This window comes from Rhopalosiphum padi, chromosome 4, assembly GCF_020882245.1.
Source record: "Rhopalosiphum padi isolate XX-2018 chromosome 4, ASM2088224v1, whole genome shotgun sequence".
NCBI classification, from domain to species: domain Eukaryota; kingdom Metazoa; phylum Arthropoda; class Insecta; order Hemiptera; family Aphididae; genus Rhopalosiphum; species Rhopalosiphum padi.
The window spans coordinates 50,588,824-50,611,917 of NC_083600.1; the positions used below are offsets into that span (position 1 = coordinate 50,588,824).

General features: G+C 38.3%; 2 protein-coding genes across 5 annotated transcripts in view; both read right to left on the reverse strand.

The window, feature by feature from the left end:
- The window catches only part of LOC132930232 (transducin-like enhancer protein 4), a 41,479-nt gene that overhangs the window by 15,011 nt on the left and 3,374 nt on the right, over nt 1-23,094 (reverse strand). The window contains exons 2-9 of one of the 4 annotated variants that reach the window (XM_060995980.1): nt 11,324-11,421; nt 9,371-9,434; nt 8,434-8,478; nt 6,392-6,454; nt 6,185-6,259; nt 2,613-2,642; nt 1,995-2,214; nt 523-548 (exon numbers count right to left, since the gene is read on the reverse strand). In XM_060995980.1, the coding sequence (XP_060851963.1) occupies nt 523-548; nt 1,995-2,214; nt 2,613-2,642; nt 6,185-6,259; nt 6,392-6,454; nt 8,434-8,478; nt 9,371-9,434; nt 11,324-11,421 (621 nt within the window). Of the gene's footprint in view, nt 1-522; nt 549-1,994; nt 2,215-2,612; nt 2,643-6,184; nt 6,260-6,391; nt 6,455-8,433; nt 8,479-9,370; nt 9,435-10,833; nt 10,898-11,323; nt 11,422-23,094 lie in introns of all 4 variants that reach the window. The other 3 variants (XM_060995981.1, XM_060995982.1, XM_060995983.1) reach the window with 3 other exon arrangements.
- On the reverse strand, nt 12,227-15,623 carry LOC132930233 (histidine-rich glycoprotein-like). Its single transcript, XM_060995984.1, has 3 exons — nt 15,332-15,623; nt 14,253-14,326; nt 12,227-14,063 (listed from the first exon to the last, which is right to left on the reverse strand). The coding sequence occupies exons 1-3, from the start codon at nt 15,350-15,352 to the stop codon at nt 12,980-12,982; spliced, it is 1,179 nt and encodes a 392-aa protein (XP_060851967.1). The 5' UTR covers nt 15,353-15,623; the 3' UTR covers nt 12,227-12,979.

A 23,094-nucleotide genomic window follows, 5' to 3' on the forward strand; every position in this document is an offset into this window, starting at 1 on the left:
TCTGCAACGGCGGTAAGGGTGCGTTGGAGGGTAGACGACCCCTACATTATATACACTGCTATAGCTGTTTGTTTGATGGCGCGGGGAAACTACTACGAGGGGATCGAGGACGAGAGCGACCGGAGACGGCGGCAACCGGAGTAACAAGGCGTCCCTTCATTAAGTGCTATCCTGGGTGCATTAATTTAATTTTAACCCCCTTTCTGCTGACGCTGTTGCCTGGACGGGAAATTTGTTATGGTTGGCGGCTCAAAGATTTATCCCTGGAAAGTGGCTATATAGTGAATGCGGCGGCGACAACGGCGAAACCAGTGGATTACATGCGAAAACCTCACTCATTTTAGTACAACAACAACAAAAACGCCAATAATGTGTATTTATACATATTATCAGCTATAAACGTATGTATATGCTCGTGTAATGTAATTTTTAGTACAAATAACGATCGATATAACATATGCTATACATTTACTACTAATATATAAACTCCTAATCACTTATATATTATATATATATACTCACGTGTCTTTCTTCAGCTGAACTCAGTCCTGAAATTATAAAAAAAAAAAATTAACAATGCAATAATATATTATTATAATAGATAATTTATATGACATAACTAAAACGATTTAGTTGTTTGATACGAGGTGCTGGTGGGATTGGAACTTAGAATATAACTATACGCTGTACTATTTAAGGTAGAAAGAAACGATAGACGTGCAGAAAAAAAAGATAATATATTTTATATCGAAACAATATATAATATAATGATGTGTTTGTGATTTGGAAAGGGAGACGGCGAGAGAAAATTACAACAATGTTCCAGCCGATCGGTAACAATGCGTAACTGTATACATATTAAATCGTGTCAAATCGGGAATTTTTATTATAATAATGTCGAATTCGGGTGAAACATGTGTGAAAGAAATGCGCCCTTGACCTGAAAACGACGACGTAAAAGAGAAAAAAATTGCGCTCTTACGCGTTCGATACAGAAAATTTGTGTTTTTATTTTCCTAAAACGCGCAGCCGTAAACATGACCCCGCGCACGTTAGACAACGGCCAATTTATTGCACACACGCGGCGGCCCCGTATACGAATATAATATAATATTCATGTAATATATGTATACGTGTGCGTGGCGTTTATATTGCTCGACGGGGACACGGCCCGCCGCCGTCGATTATGGGTAAGTGGCTCGGAAATAAAAAAGAAAAAAGAGGGATACGCGCGTACAACAATGGTCCAACCAATCTCAATGTATATAATACATATATAATGCATGTATATACCGCCAAGTAACTTTATTTCAAGTGGTATATATATTTACATTATACGAAGAGAATAACTGATGTGTGTGTGTGTGTGTGTGTGTGTGTATACGACTACAACGCAGAAGGTGAAGAGATGTTCGGCGGCGGGGTAAAGGGATTCTGCGGAAATTATAAAAACCCTTTTTCACAGTATATAGGCCACTCGAGAGAACAGTGTACCGAATGCGGGCGTATAGCACCCTCTATCTCACTCGTCTATATAATATAGTCTACAACTCTAGAGCCCGATGCTTTCCTACCCCCTCTTAAAACTAGCGAGTGCACTCCATCCGTATATACTTGCACCATATCCCTTTGACGACGACAACGAATATTAGTCTCGAGCACTTGGGTATACATTAGCATATTAACACTTCAGGCTGCAGCACGGTCATTTGAAAAAAAAAAAACGCTTCTCCGTCAAAAGAGATCATTTTTGATGCTGCATTGTATAAAGTTTACTTATATATATAAGTAATAAGAATAAGAATAAATATATATAGTTAGCGGTATTCGCTAAATTTCATAGTGACCGCATACAAATAAGTCATGAGTAAGACGCTACGATAGAATACATAATGCGCCATCAATGAACTATGTGTGGTTCAGAGAGGATGACGGCGATAAAATGTAATGATAACAATATATAATACGATTTTTATTAATAGATAATCACTTACCGATGGCAGACGAAGGCTTATCAGGATCGGCACCTCTGTGCATATCAGTCGGTTTAGCACCTAGCATGGACAGTGGATGAGACGCAGAACCGGCAGCACCGGCAAGGCCCAGTAGGCTAGCGGACGCGGTTACTGGTGGTCCCGGAAGTCCGGGATGAGGCATCATTGGTATGGGTGGCGCGTGGCCCGCGTGCGGTAGCTGCTGCGCGTGCATTTGTTGCTGAAACAGAAACGGATGTCCGACGTATGTACTTAAATGCCCACGTGTGTATTAGGGGTAGTTGTTGTGGGAGGAATGTAAAAGCGGGTGTTTGTATTGGACATCGATAGTGCGGGTAGTAGGTGTAATAACATGTAGTTATCAGAAGGCCATCAAAACGTTCATTCGAGGGATGAAGAAATAAAAGAAGACTATATAGAAGAGAACGGTATACCTGAAAACGGTATTACTGTAATATGATATTCTGAAATGTTATGATTGTAAATCATATATGTGTATAATAAACGTAGTATATTTTACGCGAGAGGTTTTGTCACGAAAATATACAAAACTATGTATTATGTGACATTGTATATTTGATTTCATAATATTTAAAAAAATCTGAAAGTGATTCTTACCAATAACCTGGGCAGATCTGGACGTTGTTGCTAAAAAAAAAAATAAAAACGACATGTAATAAACGTTTTGGGCCTACATACATAGTTTTTAAACAGATAGGTATACGATATCCCCATTCCCTAACGTGTAACGTGTCTACTAATCATTATAAATATATACTATATATATATATAGAACCCTAGTATATATTTTAATATTGACACAATTTTACCGAATATAGGCGTCTAGTGTTTTTTTTTTCATGGTCCAGTCATATTTAAACAAAACCATACCCGTTCATTTATTGTCAGTAATTATCACGAGAAAATAAAAAAAAACCCTGCGAGTTTGTATTGGTATACATCATTAATGGACTTTCATATATGCAGCAATAGTTGTTTTGACAAAACGGTAGTATAGACGCCTTTATCGCTCTACCCTAAAGCTGTTTCGACCATATATATTATAATGGTGGAGGCGGCGTATATATTCCCCAAACAAACCGCTTTGTTCAAACACTCGAAAAAAACCGCTCAAGTAGCATTAACACCGGAGGGGGTTTTCTTTTCGAGTGCGGAAACAGAAAACCTTTCCCACCACCCCATGTCGTCCCGTCGATATACATACAACGGAAGTCTTTTGACGGACGCGAGAAATAACAGCGACAGCGCGGCGGCGACGACTGCAGAAACCGAACAACAATGGACTTGACTGTGTGAACGAATTTTTTTTACGTCAGCACTGTACAGCAAAGAAATAAAAAAGAAATCAAGATAGGTTTTCTTTTCATAATTATTATTTACACGACTGCGTACGTGGGAGATTAAAAACTTAGTGTTGTTCCCGGCTATTACAATTACTGAATTACTATACACTAATAAAGTATTAAATAACATGAGTTGATATAGATAAAGACAAATCTTCTGAATACTACACGAAATGCTAAAATGTGTACATGTAAGTAACAATTACATTTAAATTACTAAAAAATTTGATAAATTATTAGCATCTTATTGTAGGTTATACGTTGATAAGAATTTTTTGAAAAACTGCAAAATATATCATAATATATACGTACGTATAATACATATTATATACAGTATAATAATTAGACTGATGTCACAAAATAAAAAAAAAACACATACCATGTACCTAGTATATTAATATGTGTACGACAGTGTTAAAATTGTTATGTTATATTCGAATAAGCTCTTTTGTACACGCATGAGTTACACGCGCACTCAAGACGATAACTCAGCGAATCGATACAAGTGTTGGCGGCGCGAGGGTACAAATATAAATATGCGGCAAAGAATTTACACGTATATAATAGAGCAACACAATTATAATAAACACACGTGATAAACGGCATAAAAATATCACCACTCGGCTTTATGTGTTTACGGCACACAGATCGTTTTGTACATGATTTATGGGACGATAGAGACGTACGAGGTAAACGCAACAGATCGTATGACTGTGAAGTCGTGTTTACGATAATCACTACGCAATAACTCTGCGAGTGAAGAAAGAAAACGCGTTTGACAAAATGTAATATTTGATGATTGAAAAGTGAAGAATAGTCCAAATCCGAAATTCCACTGAAGTTTTAATAAAAAAAATAATACCAATGACCATTTGTGTACACATATTACAAGTAGTTTTCTTTTAAAATATATAGGTACACTTTTAAAGTCCATTAATCATTGTATTAATGTTGTATATTAACCTAACCTTGAAAGATTTATAATATGTACGCCATGTCATCAATTTAATAATAAAACTAAGAGGCGTCACGATCATCCATCGTATGCAGTACCTATGTATAAATACACATTAAAATATGCATTGTATATTAAAATAAATAAAGATGAAAAGTATCTACACTGTTTTTAATAACAGTAAAATATGTATATTTATTTTTTCCATCGTCCGGGCGGCGAACAACAACAATTATTATTGTTGTACAGCGAACGAGTAGCTGCAGTAGCTGTATACATTACAATAATGGTGTGCGGTAAAACTTTCACAACCCTCTTCGGAACAGGCCACGCGCGAAAGTATAAACGCGTATACATTATGTATATACATAAGAAAACGGGACCGGAAGCTGAATATATACATGTATTTATATATATATATATATGTATACGTGTGTAGGGGAAGTCTTTGGGGGCGAAGGGCGAGGCGGCGATAATAATTACCGGCTGCCGACTAACGAAGTGCGTTGAGAAAAACCGCACGTCCGGAACATTTGTAGTGTAGTACGGTTGTGCGGCGGGCGTGGCGAGGACGTAGCGAGGAGAGCGCAATTAGCGGAAGCTTCTCTCCGTCGACAGAAGGGCCGCCGTCGTAGTCGCGTCGTTCATAACCGCCGCCACCAGCCCACGACCGACCCCGTTGTATACTTGGGGCCGCCGTCATTATTAAACGTTGAGAGGTTCGGCTCTCTCTGCCAGACGCGACGCGCGGAAAACATTAATCGAAAATATCTTTCTATCTCTCGCCCTTCGTCTCCCTCTCACTTCACCTCTTTCTCTCCCCAAATGCCGCTATGCTCACGCGTATAGGTTAGGTTAGGTGTATACCTGGTAGAGTAAACACGATAATTATGATCTACGCCACTGCGACTGAATCGTCCCGCGAACATTCTCGCGTGTAATGATACGCCGGCCGTCGTCGTTTCAGAAATGTGTGAATTGGGCTCGGGGCTGAATCTATTATTATACGATATATTTTTTTTTCATCGAGATTAATTACGCCCATCTCAGCTGAATAGTGGTAAACCGGAACGAATCAAACGACAAACAATAATAATAGTGAAAAAATAATACCAACCCGGGGCGTCACGATATAATAATAATGTATTATAACCACGAAATCATATAGCCGATAGCGGCGCGGGGAAAAGGGTGAAATCGACAGACTCACGTAGTTTGGGACGACCATATCGAGCCCGAGCTCGTTACACGCGCGCACCTCCTCTTCCTACCTATATAGCATATATATATATATATATATATATATCAGCGACGATCTTGCACCTTCACCTCCGCATCACACCACCCCTTTAATACCACTACCCCATATGCCCACGTAGACGACGACGTTTTATTCGCGACGCGCCTCCAAAATAGGTTCATACAATATTCAACGCGCGTTACCGCCGACGCCGCCGCCACGTCCTGAACTTCCGACGCGGACGTGACCAGACTGGCCAACTCGATTTTGGCCTTACGATCCTTACGATCCCCACCGCCGTCGTAGTTGTCGTCGTCACCACCATTTCGCGAGACGACCGCACTGCACGCGCGGTATACGTTTACCTAAAAACCAACAACTATTGCTGCTGCTGCCGCAGGACGCTACGTTTAATTGCTTCTGGGACGACGCGATGCGAGTACAATATTATTATCGAGAGAGAGAGAAAAAAAAATCGAAACGTCAGTGTTTTTTTCCCCCCTCACCCCCTTCAATTGCCTTTATTGGTTTTTAAGACGCTACACACGTGAAAACCATTGCTATTACACGTCATATCGTATACGTTGATTATACTCATTTATTTTATAATTTGTACTATATAATATCTTACCCCTATGATAGCGTTGAGTTCGGTCATAGTCACTTGTTTCGCTCTTTCTACAGCCGTGGCTACTTGCTGTTGGTGCTGCAAAAATACACAAAACAAATACATTATTAAGTTGTATGGATGTGTTTACGTATATGACGAGAAATGTCACAATAATAACTGAACGTATTTATGAGAAAAAAAAAAGATGGATTTCATGAAATCACTCACCTCTTGCGAGAGAAAAGGCATTATCTGTGCGATGATGGCGTTCAAACGCTTCGCAATTTCCGTCTAAACAAAATAAAAATTAATATTATCGTTAAGCATTAATATTTTGTACACACACACACACACATATATATTTATAATGTAATGAGAATTCTTCCTCCATCTCCGGGAGTTAGCACGCATCACCGCAACACATCGTTAACGACATTACGCGCGGGAAATTAATTAGAGTCAGTCAATGCAGTCAGTGACGGGTGACTGGAGAGGGTTGACCGTTTTTATTTCCAATGTATATAATATGAGTGTGCTTGAAGGGGACGGCGACGACGACAAACAGCCCGTTTATGTAATATATATTATAAATGCCGTGGAATAACAGCTTATATATATACTGATTGCTATACTGCAGTGGCGTCGTTGCCGGGGTGAAACGGTTTCGTGTTATCGCCCTCCGGTATTACGTGAGCGAGCTACCCTCTTTTTGCCGCCACCCTCGTCGTTCGTCACCACCGCCACCGGTACATGGTCTTGTATACAGTGGCGGCGGCGACTCTGAACGGGTAGGGTCGAACGGAGGAGAACGGGAAACCGTCAAGGCTCGAGTGTTTCGCGGGTATAATGTTTTCCTTCGGGCTTTGCCACTCGACACGAGTGGTGCGGGGTAGCCACCACCACCACCACCGCACCTCAGAACGCAGAACGCGCAAACGACCCTTGTAATATGTGCCAACTCTCTGAGTTTTAATAGCTATGAGGGAGGAAAAACCCCACCCCGGTTATATAAATAAGCCGCTTCCCGGTCTGCGTTCTCCTTTTGTCAGAAGGGCTTTATATATATATATATATATACTTTTCCCTCTTTTTTTTTACTCTTCTCTTCTGTATCGCACTTTTGCTCCCTTTTCCCCCTCGAATCTCATCGTCATCCTTCTGTATATTTCTTTTCTACTTTTTTGACTTTAACTTTCCTATTGCAGCCACTCGGAAAGTACACACCGTACCGCATCTCCACTAAACATCGTATGAGTATATACGCATATATACTTTCAGCAAGAACCCCCGTCAAACGGCGTCACTTTAAGTACGTGTATATCTCAAACACTTGAGTAATATAGATATACGCTACATTGTACCTATTTTGGTACATATTGCAGTTTTACTGTATATATATATATACTACGACAGATCAATGATCAATGTAAATATGCAAATAAACTTAATATACGCACACTAAAATAGGTATAACGACATCACTGTCACCATAAATTTATGATGATAATTCGCTCGAAAACCATATAATAGTGTAGCAATGGTTGTAATAACAGTAGTTCTTTAAGTATAGTTTGTAATATTTAGCAGCCAAATACTACTACGATTAATTGCACACCACTGGTGTAACAGTCGCTGTCACGTTGAGCAATCTCGCTCCTCTCTGTCTCTCATTCTTCTTCAACTTCTTTCCCACTCCCCCCGACCAACCACTGTGGCGGAATCTGAAATGTATTTCGACGACGGGAAATATACCTCCGGGGCACTTATTGTTATTATTATATGGGAGCGCGCTGCGATATTTCGAGGGCGGCTGAGTTAATCGGGGACTCGTTAAAAAACCGGAGGGGTTGGGAAGATTACGTTGTGTTGAAAATAAAAAGTACTAGGGTGGAAAACAGCCCGGGCGATTACTTCGCCGAAATGAATTTACAGCAGATGACAGCAGGGGTAGAGTGAAAAAATAAGAGAGAAATCCTCCGCTCCCTTACAGTTACGCACTATATATATAACAAACAGCTCTCTCCCCCACGTATGTCCTTTACCATATTTCTCCCTCGGCGTTTTGTACAAAACGAAATATTAATTCGGTGGGATGACGGTTTTAACGACCCTTTGCCAGAAATTTGCACTATAGTCGTAACGGGATTAAAAAAGTCGTGGGCTGGAATGGGGAGGTGAAATGTTTGAGATTTAGCGACGTTATTATACACGACACAAGGTAAAAAGACAAAAAATATATATACAAAAAAGGATTATAATTAAAAACTTGCCTGCTTGTGCATTTCCACGTTGAGACCGTAGGACATCTCGTAGTACTGTAAATATATATAAAAAAACAATTTGATTAGAATACTGCAGATACACTTATACTCGACATATGTATCAACAATCAATCGACGTTTATCGCAGAGACGCGACATAGTCTCTCGAAATACCGTTAAGCTAATCGAAAAACAAGCGTTGTGACGACGAGAATCATTTTTTCTCTTCAATAAAATAATAATAGTATGTCAACACGCGTTTTTATAAGAGGTTAATAGAAATCGTTAAAAGTGTTTCGAGACGTGTATTCCATTAACAGAAAACAACGAACTGTAAATAAAAAAAAATCCAAATAATTGAATTTTTAGTTGTACGAATAAAGTATGTACGTTAGCATATAAACATTTTATATTATATACAGAATGGTCGATAACTTGTAAAATGGAAGTGCATAAAATATTATTTTATACAGCAGAGAAATGTGCAGCGTTTAATTTATAATATTATCTTAATTAAACATAAATAAACTACTCGAATTCTTAGAAGCCGTCAAACTATTTGTTCGAGAAGGAACATTTGGGATAAATAATAAATACCTATTAAACACACTGCACATCAAAGCTTAATGTGTCTCATATACTTTAAATGAAAATAAGTTTACGATTACGCAAAGATAAGTTCAGCTCACTTTAGCCTTTGAGTAATCCTATACTGTACTTAGCGGTATATCGAGTGGACAAACGCGTTATTTCCGTCTACTTAAAACATTTTATTTTATTTTAAGTAAACAAACATCGATGTTTTGAATAATATTTATGTATCATAAAAAAATGATGTGTTTGTGCAACAACAACGATGATAACATTTGCATGCAAAAGCCATAGCCGAAAGCTACACAATAATATAAGCATCTGGTGAACACTATTTATAGTGGCCTGTACTCACCATCACGTAATGCCTTTGCATTTCGGTTTTTTCTTGGACGATTTTTTCGACTTCCATTTTGGTACTGTTTTGATGGCGAGGGACAAACAAAAACAAACCCAAAAAATAAACAAGCAATGTTAGTATAATGTAAAAAAAAAAAACATTAAACAAAACAAAAATTAAACAATACAGACAAAACAAATATAAGGGATGTTCGGATGTAAATATCGAATTCATCGTCCAAATACATTTCTCTCAGTATATTATTATATACCTTTATCGCCTGCACCCCTTATGATTATAATCGCACAAATATTTATTTTAGCTCAAATACCTCGTTGTACTGCTGCAGTGATTTATTTTAACTAAATTATGATGTTATTAAAAAATTATAATATACTTATTACTTATCGTGAGACACGACTTATAAATATAATATATAATATATAATTTGGGTATGATTCGTTAGTTCACGGAGTCGGGTAGAGTGCATTACGTATATATAATAAAGTACGGCGTTTTTAATGTTTTAATTATTTTATACTAATCGCTTTAATAATATGTTATGTAGGCATATCATCACTATTATCATTATTATTTTACTATGTGTGAACAAATAAATACATCATAACACCGCTTAAAAATAATTATTAATTTTTTACATAAATACAGGGAGATCCATTTAAATGGCTATAAAATCAATGTATTTATTTATTTATATAAGTAGTTATAACTTTATAAATAATTTAAGTAATAATTATAAATAATCTATTTTTCACAATTTATTTTATCATAGCGCACTTTTTTAGGTTTTTAGTAACAATACTTATTTTTTGATTTCATAGTCAGAAGCAATACTTTAAACTTCTCAACAACAACAAAAGTTTTGACATATAAAATATCAAAAATAGAATAATTTTTAAATATTTTTAAGCAATAATCCACGAAAGTGTCTCCTCACTAGTGAATCATAATATTATTACTAAAAGAATACTTAAATTTGATATTTATATACTAATGTATTTATAAAAGTATTTTACTCTCGGTTACGAGTTAAAATGTAAAAATATAAGAAATCACAATGACAAAAAAATATCCTTGTAAAATGTTAATGTTTTAAATATTTCAAACACAAAAACTTTTTTTAGACAAATTAGTGTAGCTATATAAAATATATTTCGATCAGATCAACCCGTGTACATAAATACGAGTAAGATGATGTCAATAAACATTAAAAAATGAGAGGCAAAAAATATGAAATGTTTTAAATGGCATTATAAATAGGTGTGTACCTAATGTATACATATATGTGTCTATAAGGCCGTGATGGCAAGAACATTTCGAGGGACTTCACAGGCATTAAGGGGTAGTTGTAGTCGTTGTTGTTAATGCCGACGACAATATCAATGGCTCTTAAGCATTGCGTACAGCGGTTGTTCATGCTACATAATTAATTGTCCGGGACCTTCACGCTCACTCACCATTACGTAATGCCTTTGTATTTCGATTTTCTCGCTGGCCAATTTTTCGCATTCCATTTTCAGGCTGAAAACCAAACCGTACGTGATACATATACGTGTGCAACTCGATTATCCGTAGGTATATACTTCGTGGGTACGCCGATGGAAATATATATTATACACCGAATATCGGTCATTCCCACCCCCCCCATTAGTGAAAGAATTAATATCCAAACAATACTATATAACAATGTATTATTATATTTATATATCTACACGAAACAACATATTATTATAAAGGGAGTAGGTACATATAAATAATATTTTGGTCCGGACTGATATGTAGATACCTATAATATTATATACGTGAATCCAAATTTTAATTTTCTTTTAAAAAACTGTAATTAATTAATTATAAATGTTTTGTACTGTAAAAGTATTGTTTTTGTTATAATATATTATATAGATCTGTATGAAAGTAGAGCTTGTAAGCTTGTATCATAACACTTACGTGTGGTACTGGGCTTGAAGAAAATTGAATTCTTCCTTGATTCGGTCGCATGATTCGCCAATAGTAAACTTGAACGGCTGCCCCGGCTGTGGTGGGCCCTGTAGATAAAAAAAAAAACAAATCTATATTAGTCATTTTATTATTATGCGATTCAAATACATATAGGTGATAGGCGATTTAGGTATACCTGCGCAGGGCGCGCATGTGTATATAATAATACATTATATTATGTTGGATTTCATAAGATGCAATTGGGAGTGTGTACGTGCGTGCAGCGTATACTATATACACTCAAGGGAGTCTGAGGGAAAAAAACGTGGAAAATCATTATTCGACACGGAAATTACAGACGAAAATGTGCAGCAATACAAGGCTAAACGGTCCAATAACCCCACGTAGTGTTATCATTGGGTTAGTGCAGCGCTGTACTATATATCGACGGGGTATACATGTGGTACGTGGAAAGATAAACACTATTTAGTCTTTCGCGCGTTATATATATTATATAGGTATCTGCCGTTGCAGTTACATAAAAGCTACGTTTTTATGACACTGTGGTGGTTTACGAATATATACATATATATTAGGTATATAATATAGTATTATTATAATGGCAGCGGTGAAATGCGCGAGTGTTTATGTACAATGATACGGATAAACACGTTTTTGTACATATATATGTAATATATTATATATTGTTTTATTTTTTATCGTCGTCACGTGATAAAGGCACGATAATTGGGTGCGTATTACAATATGATATAATGTTATTATTATAACGTTGCTACTGTAAATAGACGTATAGATAGAGAGATGGATTTAGTGTTATAGTAAACAAGTTAGTGTATCGAACAAGCGCGAGACCAGATTCACAGCAGTCAACAAGAACAACAACAATTCATATAACCAATAATAACATTTTAATATAACAAAACAACTTGACATTGGTAACAATAATAAAACATTACAATATTGTATACGTAAATATGTACCTATACGATAAAATACAATGTTTATATAATATAACAGTATAAGAAACCGGAAGCTACACCGCCAATTTTGATTAGTCTATCCTAAACTGAAATAACATATTATTATAGAATAGTACTAATATATACGTATAAAAAGACCCGATTACAACGATAAGTAGTAATAAAAATAAATCATTACAAATGAGTACTTAAAATTATCACAGAACAAATATATAAGTTATACAAGTAGTAACAACAGTTCATACATTACTGTATTTAGGAATACCGAAATTAGTATAGAGGAGGTACTTTCAGTACAGCAACAGCAACCCTGACGGCGGCGGTAACAATAATAATTGGCAACTGCAGAGACATCTGACGCCGCCGACGAAATGGGGAGACGTAGGTAAAGTGAAAGAAGCACACGAGAAAGGAGTTATAGAGAGAGAGAGACTGAAGATATAAGACGAGATGAGTCGGAGGTGGAAACTTTGAGAACAAGTAATCGAAGAACCCGATAACCTTTACCGTATTCATAAAGTCAATACCAAATGCAGCGGGGTAGAAGATGGGGGCAGGAGTTGGAGACGAGTGCCGACTTCGTATCCTTCGTCCTTGCGGGGTCGTTTATACGGCGGTAAGGTGCGACTGGTGATCGCGGTCGTCTTCGTCGGATGACGTTGAATTAGACGGTGTGCTTGTGGTGGTGTTTGGAGTGACCGGCGTGGTGGTGACCGTGAGCGGCCTTGCCGTGATGTTGGTGAGCGTGTTCGGCACTACCTCCGTGCTTGTGTCCGTGTCCGAACTTGCCACCGTGGTGGTGCTTGTGCGCAGCGCTTCCGTGATGTTCGTGTCCGTGTCCGAATTTGCCACCGTGGTGGTGTCCGTGTCCGAACTCACCGCCGTGGTGATGTGCGTGCTCGGCGCTTCCGTGATGTTCGTGTCCGTGTCCGAATTCTCCACCGTGGTGATGCTTGTGGTCGGCGCTTCCGTGATGGTGATGCTTGTGTGCTGCGCTACCGTGGTGTTGATGTCCGTGTCCGAATTTGCCTCCGTGGTGATGGCCGTGTCCGAATTCTCCGCCGTGGTGATGTTTGTGTTCCGCGCTACCGTGGTGCTTGTGTCCATGACCGAATTCTCCACCGTGGTGATGTTTGTGAGCGGCGCTTCCGTGATGTTCGTGTCCGTGTCCGAATTTACCGCCGTGGTGGTGTCCGTGTCCGAACTCTCCGCCGTGATGATGTTTGTGTTCAGCGGCACCGTGGTGCTTGTGTCCGTGACCGAATTCTCCGCCGTGGTGGTGTCCGTGTCCGAAGTCTCCACCGTGGTGATGCTTGTGCTCGGCGCTTCCGTGATGTTCGTGTCCGTGTCCGAATTCTCCGCCGTGGTGATGCTTGTGGTCGGCGCTTCCGTGATGGTGATGCTTGTGTGCTGCGCTACCGTGGTGTTGATGTCCGTGTCCGAATTTACCACCGTGGTGATGTCCGTGTCCGAATTCTCCGCCGTGGTGATGTTTGTGTTCCGCGCTACCGTGGTGCTTGTGTCCGTGTCCGAACTCACCGCCGTGGTGATGCTTGTGGTCGGCGCTACCGTGGTGTTGATGCCCGTGACCGAACTCTCCGCCGTGATGATGTCCGTGTCCGAATTCTCCTCCATGGTGATGGGCGTGCTCGGCGCTTCCCTTGTGGTGGTGTTCGTGGTGTGCCTCGCCGTCGTGTTTGTGCGCGTGTTCCACGTCACCGGTATGGTAATGCGTGTGCTTTATGACTCTATATATAATATTACACAGACGAAAAAAATTAAACTTAATATTATTACCTATACACACGACGAGCGTGGTACGAATAAAAAAGAACTATGTAACGGTTAAAGACGTGTATGTCGTACACGGTATACACGAATGCGTACCCGGTTAACAACAACGCTATAAATAGTATATCGCAATCGACGACTCTTACCCTTCTGCTACTTCGTTATCGCTCAATTTGGCCGCACCAAAAGACGTCAAGCCGACCAAACACGCGATAGTTATCTGTAAAACATTTTTAAATGGTGCGTTTTTATTATATATATATTATTAATATACGTGTCGTCGTACAATCGCTTCCGGATAATCTATGTATAATGTGTGTATGTGTGTGTGTGTGTAGCGGTTAAAGCACGTATACGCGAATCACCAAGTGGGTGGTGGTAGTTTTACGTAAGGGGTTGTTCGGGGAAGCTAGCTGCAGCGATAAAAATCCACTGCCGAAAAGCAGTAAAACCTCGAACAAATTATTTGAAAAACATTAAAAAGCCAACTCTACTTATGTTTCATAAAACTTAACGACTGGTTTTGTACTTTTTCTCTACCACACGTATATACACGTATATCTGTGTGCGTGTATGTGTATATTACAGTTTTTTCCTTTTCTCTTTTCTTTTTACGATCGCAACGTAGACCGCCAGTACTTTACGATCCGTAACGAAGCGACGCGTCCCTTATACGAGTTTATACGTCGTACCCCCTAGGAGGTTTTTATGGGATGCTGAACGGAAAAAAATAAGAGCAAAAAACTTGGTTGTTTACACGGAACGTCGTCCACGTCGTTGGGAGAATACGGGAGCGGGTTTTTACGGTCACAGACTAATAAAAATTTATTGGAATTGTAATAAAAACCCGAACAACGTTTACATGTACCTATATATATATAAATATAAACGTACACACTGTTTTTTTATGTACAAGGTATTGCCATTGGATGTACGAGTTGCGGCGCGGTATATTCACTTAAAAGTGCGATTAAACTCGTAAAAAATTGTTCCTTCAATGTAACGAACCTTCTCTATACTACGATATAGAGGTAAAGAAAAAGTGCGACGACATGCGTATAATATGACACGTGTATATTGTATTATATTTTTATAATTTATGTGTAGAGAATAAAAATGATAAAAAGTATAGAAAATTCATGTTCGAATATAAAATTATTGTATACACGTATTTCAAATAATAAGTAAATATATTGTAAAATATAATGAGAAAAATTGTACTTACCAGAGGAGTTATGGAACCCATGTTTGTTTGAATATATATATGTATTGGCACGATATTGTTAGTCAAACGAAGGAAAGACTGATTGTGATACTGTTACTGCGGTCGTCTGGAGTTTATATATGAAACCTAAATCCCACGGTGGTGGGAAAATCGGCCCGGAAAAGCGGGTAACGCACCACCACCACCTTCGTCATCGTCAACCACTACCACTATACCACGGTAACAATAACCCGTCGCACATAGACGGCAGTATGCACCTTTCACGGCGGCGGCGGCGGTTTCGAAACACGCACTCACTTGCTACAGCAACGGAGCCGCGGCCTTCGCGCGGGCGGAAAATCATTTTTCACATATTATATACATACATACATTTTACTTTTTTTTCTTTCCAACAGCGGCGTAAGGTTACGATAATAATGGTCGACCTCCGAGTACGTACCGTACGTACGTACATACGTATACGGTACGCCCGCACCGTCGGCTGCGATTCGTCACAACTCGGTAGAAAAAAAAATGTATATAAAATTCACCAAACGCGTGTATAACGCGCGTATATGTACATAATATACATGGTCGTCACACAATAGAAATACGCGACACGTTCGAAATACGACACATACCGCGCAAATAGCCCGTGAAGCTGTTTTCGCAACCCCCGACGACGACCACGACGACGGCGACGACCTGCACCTGTATGTACGCGACCGTGGTATATTCGCCGATGTAATATATATATAATATACACTCACCTCACATCGCGTATAAGAACCGTGTAAAAACGGTATACGGCGTCGGTAATAAGGAAAAGAAAATTTGCAAGGTCGACGGCGGCGCGGCGGACACGTCGTATATTATATACGAAATAATGGTAAAAAATTTTCAACGCCCGTGTGTGCGCATTGCCCCATACGCGCTTTGTCGTGCTGTATATTATATGTTTTGTATAATATGGCCGTAACGACAATAAACTCGACGAGACGATGGCAACGTCAACTATACATTATGGCACGTATTCACGACTTTGGGCTTTCTTTTTTCTTTATCGTGTATTTTAGATTAACGGGAAAAGACTTTCGTACTTTACAATCATCGGCAGTTGTTAAAGTCAGCGTGCTCACTATAGCAATAACAATATGTCGTTTAAAACGTATTTATTTGTTTGATATTTTCTCGTAGACGTATAAAACACGTATACACTATCAAAATATGTTATACCTACTATCAATCGCGCGTAGACTACACAATATTCCGAGTGGCGTTTCGAAAACTTCCGAAATAATCACGTTCGTTTTTGATATATATGTATTCTGTATTGTCACAATAAAATATGTGACGAAAACATGTTCCAGAACTATACTTATTACTTATACCTACTTCGATAAAATAGGCTACAATTCTACCTAACCAATCCACTAAATAATGAAAGGTATGTCGACATATATATTACAATTAAATCCTTTTTGAGAGATAATAAAATGAATGTTAGATATAGATACTATAAAAATTGTTTTAGCTATTAGTTGTTAATTTCAGAAGATATACCTACACAAGTACCAACAATCTGCATTTGTTTTATATATATGAATTATGTAAGTATATATCCAAAACGTATTATATGGTCAGATAATTATTCTAAATTATATTTTGTAGGTATTAAGGTATGTACTAATAAGAATATAATAGCGACATACGCCAAATAAGAAATTTAATTTAATCACACGTAATAACATATCGTGTTAATCTATATACAAATATTGTTAAATAGCAATATTATAGTACCTACATATTATATTATAATACTGTTTAAAATATCGACAATGTCTAATTTGATAGCTTAGTAATCATATGAAATAAGTTTTTGTATGTAAGTACTTAATGCATTGTATTGTCCAATAGATGGTACTCGATAATAACATTTGTTGATTAGAATAATTTACAAAATTCGTTTTAATAGTTGAGTATCCAATTTTCCTATGTCTTATGTAGGCTAGTGCCAATTATACCTTCAAACAATTTCCAATTACTTTACTCCAAATTGATACGAAAGAAAATACCCGGTGAAATATTGACTTTTAAATTTTATACTCAAATATTATTATTAACTACAGTAATAATTTTTCTAAAACTGATAACTTATTGATTTAAACCGTAATTAGTAATTACGTACAATAAAAATTAGCAATATCATGTAAAAAAATCGTATAACTTCTGGAACTGTTGGTTAATCTTACATAAAGTCTCTTATGACCTTGTTATTATATCTTTTTTAAGGCGTTCAATTTGTTTTTATATTATATTTAAATTTCTAAATAGAATGAATAAAAAGCTTACATAATTTAAGTCTGGTAAATGTATAACATTTAAAATTTCATGGTCTTCGAGGTGTCATATCAATATACATTAAAAATGTCACTCAGACACATGTTTGCCGTCAAATTGATTATATAGGACGACTTGTCTAAACTGGAACATGATACATAGCTATATAACGATTCGTTGAAATAACCATCGTCAAAAGGCAACTCGGAATTGATTTTTGAATTCTTAATAAGAAAAATGTACTAAATATTCTATTTTTGATTAATGCTGTAGATAAAATTAAAAAAAAAAAAAAGAACGATAAATAAATGGGTTGGTAAAAAAGCTGTACCACTGCAGTATAAAACATAGATTATTAGATAACACCAAACGGATCAATGTGTGATTCGTGTTACAGAATAGACGTCACGTGAAAAATAACGACATATAGTATAAATATGTATAGTAGACTTTATTACTATAGAGACTACAGGTATTAGATACCCTCAAATCATAAAAAGACAGTTGTGAAATTGAGAAAATAAAATTTACGATTTGATAGTTTATATACGTACATGAAACTTTTTTAAGTAATATTTATACAACTATATACCTAATCGCTAAAACTAGTTAAAGAAAAAAACAAATGAATATGTTACAAAATGTACCCTAAAGTCATGATGACTCACTTACTTTTAATATTATAAAAAGAAACCGGTAACGTGACATACGAGTTCGCATTTACAAATAATGAGAATTTTTTGAAGGAACAAAATGGCGATAAAGGATTTAAGACAAATTAATACCGTTCAAACTATACAAGTACATAATGATATCGAGAATATTTATATAAATTTGAGCTTACACGCGATCACCCCAAACAATGTGTAATAAAACACGATTATAAATTTAAAACGCCATTTAATCCTTGATTGAAAAATCGCAGTTATTACAGAACGTGTACTAATTGCAATGTAAGATTGGAAAATATTAGAGTCCATGGTCGACAAGAAGTTGCGTGTTGGTTATAATATTTTTAAGGATACTTATTATTTGTTTATGCGTGGTATATAAGACGCATATAACGCACCCTTTTTACTATTATATCTGAAGACTTATTTTCCGAGCGTTTAACAAGAACCGCATATAAAATATATCTTAATTATACTCAAGCGAACGTTGAAAAAAAAAGGGAGGCAAATCGATGTATATATACCCTCCTGCAGGTTTTACGACTATTTATCTTTCTCCGGGGACACTTTTTTGTTTATTATTATTATTATTTTTACAAAAGTATAGCGCCATAGACGTATTGTATAATATATCACGTTGTATACTTTATATAATACACAGAGACACTTTTTAGAGCTCATTAAACCATCTTCGATGTTGTAAATTTTATTCGTTTTTTCCCATATGACATATATATATATTATACGATATGGTAATACAACAACACGACAATTGTTATATTTTCGGAGTAATGTGTGCAAGAATAAAACGTTAGACTACATGTTCCGGTCGCGTCGACGACATCGCCAGCAGTATCCGCGTGTGTCATCCGGCGCGCAGAATCCTGGACCGAGTGTAACCGCTACGCCGTCGTGTAGTCACAGCGCTAATTGCCGCTTAAAACTGCCCTCGGGTCTCACCGCCGCAAAATTGTTGTGCAGTGGTGTTGGCGGGGAATGCCTGGCAGAGGGGAGAGACGCCGCCGAGACCGCAACAGGCGCGACCGAATTCGCTCCCACCGATCTCCCCCGAGAAGAAATTTCCCCGTTTTTCACAGCATGCGTAGTAGGTATACGCTCGTACGTGTGCGTGGTACACAATAATTTTATATGTTTATAATATATTTAATATAAACGCGGTGCGGACCCACACGCACATTGACCATAGCTCAGTCACGAAACCCGACGCCAACGGACACAAACTGGTCTCGTCTCAGTCTCGTCGTGTGCGCTGCGGCGATGTTAGAATTTTCTTTTTCCCACAAGTGCAATTATATTTTTCTATGTATTAATATAATATAAACCATTATGCACCACCGATTGACGTGAACGTGCTGGCATTGCTGCGGAAACGACGGACGAGCCGCGACAACAGACGTCCGACGGGACCGACGACAGGCGACGTACACGCGCTAACACACCACCATACATATATATATATATATATATATATATATATACGACGACACATCGTATATAATATGTTATTCGAGGATTCGACGACGATAATATATTATCACTTGGAAGGAAGAAGAAGACGCGACATGTTGCTGGCGACCAGACTCGAGACGAACCATCACACCGCCCATAACACTGCTGCTGGCCACGACATAATAATGAACATATAATATATTATAAATGTACCAACAGAAGGGTTGTAAATGCGACGCGCCGCTCGTAAATAAACGATGCGACTGTAGTGTATATAATATTATTATGCATTATGTAGGTACGGGCATTGTGTTTGTAAAATATGTACACCTATACACATTATAAACTGTCGAGGGACGACTATATATAGGGACGATGGTATATATGATGGAGGGTGAATCGGAGGGTCGTCGTCGTTGCGCGACCGATTTTCTACTGTTTTTTTTTCACGTTTTCGAGTAGGTCCTTGACAAACGCCGTGGGCGCAGAGCTTAATCGAGTAAGTATTATAATATATATATCATTATATACACATAGATATATACTGTACGCCGGGCGTGTGGGTATGTGCGATAATATTTTATGTCGGTGTGCGTGTTTATTTTATACGAAGCGAATAAAAAAATGTGCACAAATCAGTCTCGGATTTTTAACGGGAAAATTTATCACCGAAAAGAAAAACATTCATGCACGTCGACCCTCCCCGCACGTAACATTAAAAAAACCGCACGTTCGACCGACGTGCAATTTATAATGCGTAACGTTTATAATATATTATATACGAGTGTGCAGCTGGTCGCAGCCACCGCCGCCGTAATAATGATCTCGCGAACACGAAAACCGACGTTACGTTTAAATATAAATCTTATTCGGCTCGTTCGGACAAATTGGTTTTCTCGGGAAACATAAGTTATAATGTATAGTCGATCGGTGTGTGAAACGCGTGGTCTATACCCGATTTTAAATGCCCATAACTCGTGCCGGTTAACAGTCCCCATATGGAAGAGAGAAAAAATGCACGCCGGTGTGTACCTGCAGGTATATAACGTATACCCGATAAACGACATTATATTATATACTATATATATATATACGCGATATATAAGCGTGTATACAATATACACTCGTCGTCGAACAAAGAGGAAGCAATCGACAGAGAATTTCTCTCCAAATATGTACAAGACGTATAAAAAAAAAAAAAAAATAAAAAAAAATATTACAGTATATAACGTCGTCGACGGGCCCGCCGGGGGATCGGGTACGGCGGGACGAGTTTTTTTTTCTCCTCTCCGTTTTATACGTTATTATTATTACTGAATAGGTATATTATGCGCGCGTATATAACATTATAATATGTAAAGACTTCGCGCGCGCGCGCACACACACACACACACACACACGCTACACACACTACACATACACACTACACACACAGTAGCTGCTGGCCCGAAGGCCGACGACCGGCGTTATTATTTATTTTTTTTTTCCATACATTTTCCGTATATGCCTCTCGATAATAATAATTATTACTATCGCGCGGCGGTTATTATACTTCCACGGACCGGTTTCTCGTTGGCAGTTTATAAACGCGTATGTCTGCGGGCACACCTGTAGTAAAGTCCCCATCGGTTTTTTTTTCTTCTTCGTCGTCTCTTCTGCACGATTGCGCGTGCGTGAGGTAAAAAAATACGGGTACGATACTATGTGCGTATGTTGTTTTTTTTATCACGTTTAAAACGCGCGCCCGTGTAGATTTAGTTGCCTATTACCACCGGGATATTGCCTGTCGATATCCGATAGCGTGAAACACGAGTCTGTTGCGCACACACACGCACCACAAGCGTTCATTATGCCCTATAGTGGTTAATAAAAAAACACTGGCCGGTTGTATGTGGGCCTAAAGCTGAAATCGACTTGTATGTGTGTGTGTGTGTGTTTATGCCTTGTAATTGTGAAGACCGATAGGATAATAACAAGTGGCGTGACTTAATGATACCTTAGTAAAAAAAAACCAAAATAATTATATAAACGTAACAATACATTATATTATATAATGACTAATCCGGACATGTATATCCTTACAGGGATTGTTATTTTCGTGTCGAGCAGGTGGGACGCGTTTTTCTAGAATCCACACTACACAGTCGCACACATATATAAAATGATTATATTATTCCACGTATAGAACGCCGGATAAGGGGAGTATAGAAAAACGACGGTCGACGACCACGACTTCTTTCGAGACTATTATATATAAATAAATACCACGACCCACCGTCATTATAAGGGTCCTATTTCCTTTTCATAGCTTTTATACGCAACCGATTATATTCCCTTCTTCTTAGTTATTGCGTCCATATCCGTGTTCCGCGCGTTTACACAACAGGCGGTTATATATAAAAAGGGACTTAATATATATAATATCACGCCACGCGGGCTCGCATACATTATATTTTGTTCGCAAACACGGATGCATCTTCCGCCCGAACCGTTATATTGTCACAGTATAGAACGCGCGGTACGACTCGGCTCATTGTCGGCGTGAAAAGCGATTCGTGAAAAAAGCGTTTAGTCCGTCACTCTGTATACATCATTATTATATTATATATACAATATTATTACATTACGGAACGACTCTGGTGCGCTAACGATGCCCGCCCAATACCTAATTGGACGTGGTCCTTGCAAAGACGGTCGACTCGTCGTCATCGTCGTCGTCGGTGCGTGTGGTCTGTGAGTCCGACCGGAGCCGATCTTTGAGAAGACACATTAGGATTTCATAGTGGCGGCGGGTAGAAAATAAAATAAAAATAATAATAATTGAAGATATCCCGGACAGATATTATCTGCGGTACGTAATTTATTGTACATGTAAAAATTCCGAACTGTTCGCGTGACGAACAACACCGATGCGTGACGGCACCGGCGGCCGCGGGACAGGTGGATGGGTAGTGCGAGGGGGCGTTAAAGACTGTACGAGGACCCCCGCCCACTACTCTACTTGTGTGTATGTATAATAATATCATAATGATATAGGTACACGTAATAATAACACACGCGTATACGAAGGTACATAATATTATAGATACGCACACGCGGTCCGGTAATGATGTATATAATGTTATAAGCTGCCCCGGCCGAAGGTCTTGGCGAGGATGGGGGTGAAGCGCACCGGTTGATCGAAATGGATCAGGGGGCATCAGGGGTGTGCGTGGCGCGTGAAAGAAGGGAAGGATTTACGATTGATTTATTTTGCCCGCCCGTGTGACCGAACACACACATCAGTCGCGCGCGATTTGACAC

Excerpts from the sequence above, each read along its gene's own strand:
- LOC132930233 (XM_060995984.1), bottom strand. The coding sequence starts at position 15,352 with ATGGGTTCCATAACTCCTCTG. Across the intron at positions 14,327-15,331 it reads TGGGTTCCATAACTCCTCTG|ATAACTATCGCGTGTTTGGT; the intron begins GTAAGTACAATT and ends AATGTTTTACAG. Across the intron at positions 14,064-14,252 it reads GATAACGAAGTAGCAGAAGG|AGTCATAAAGCACACGCATT; the intron begins GTAAGAGTCGTC and ends TATTATATATAG.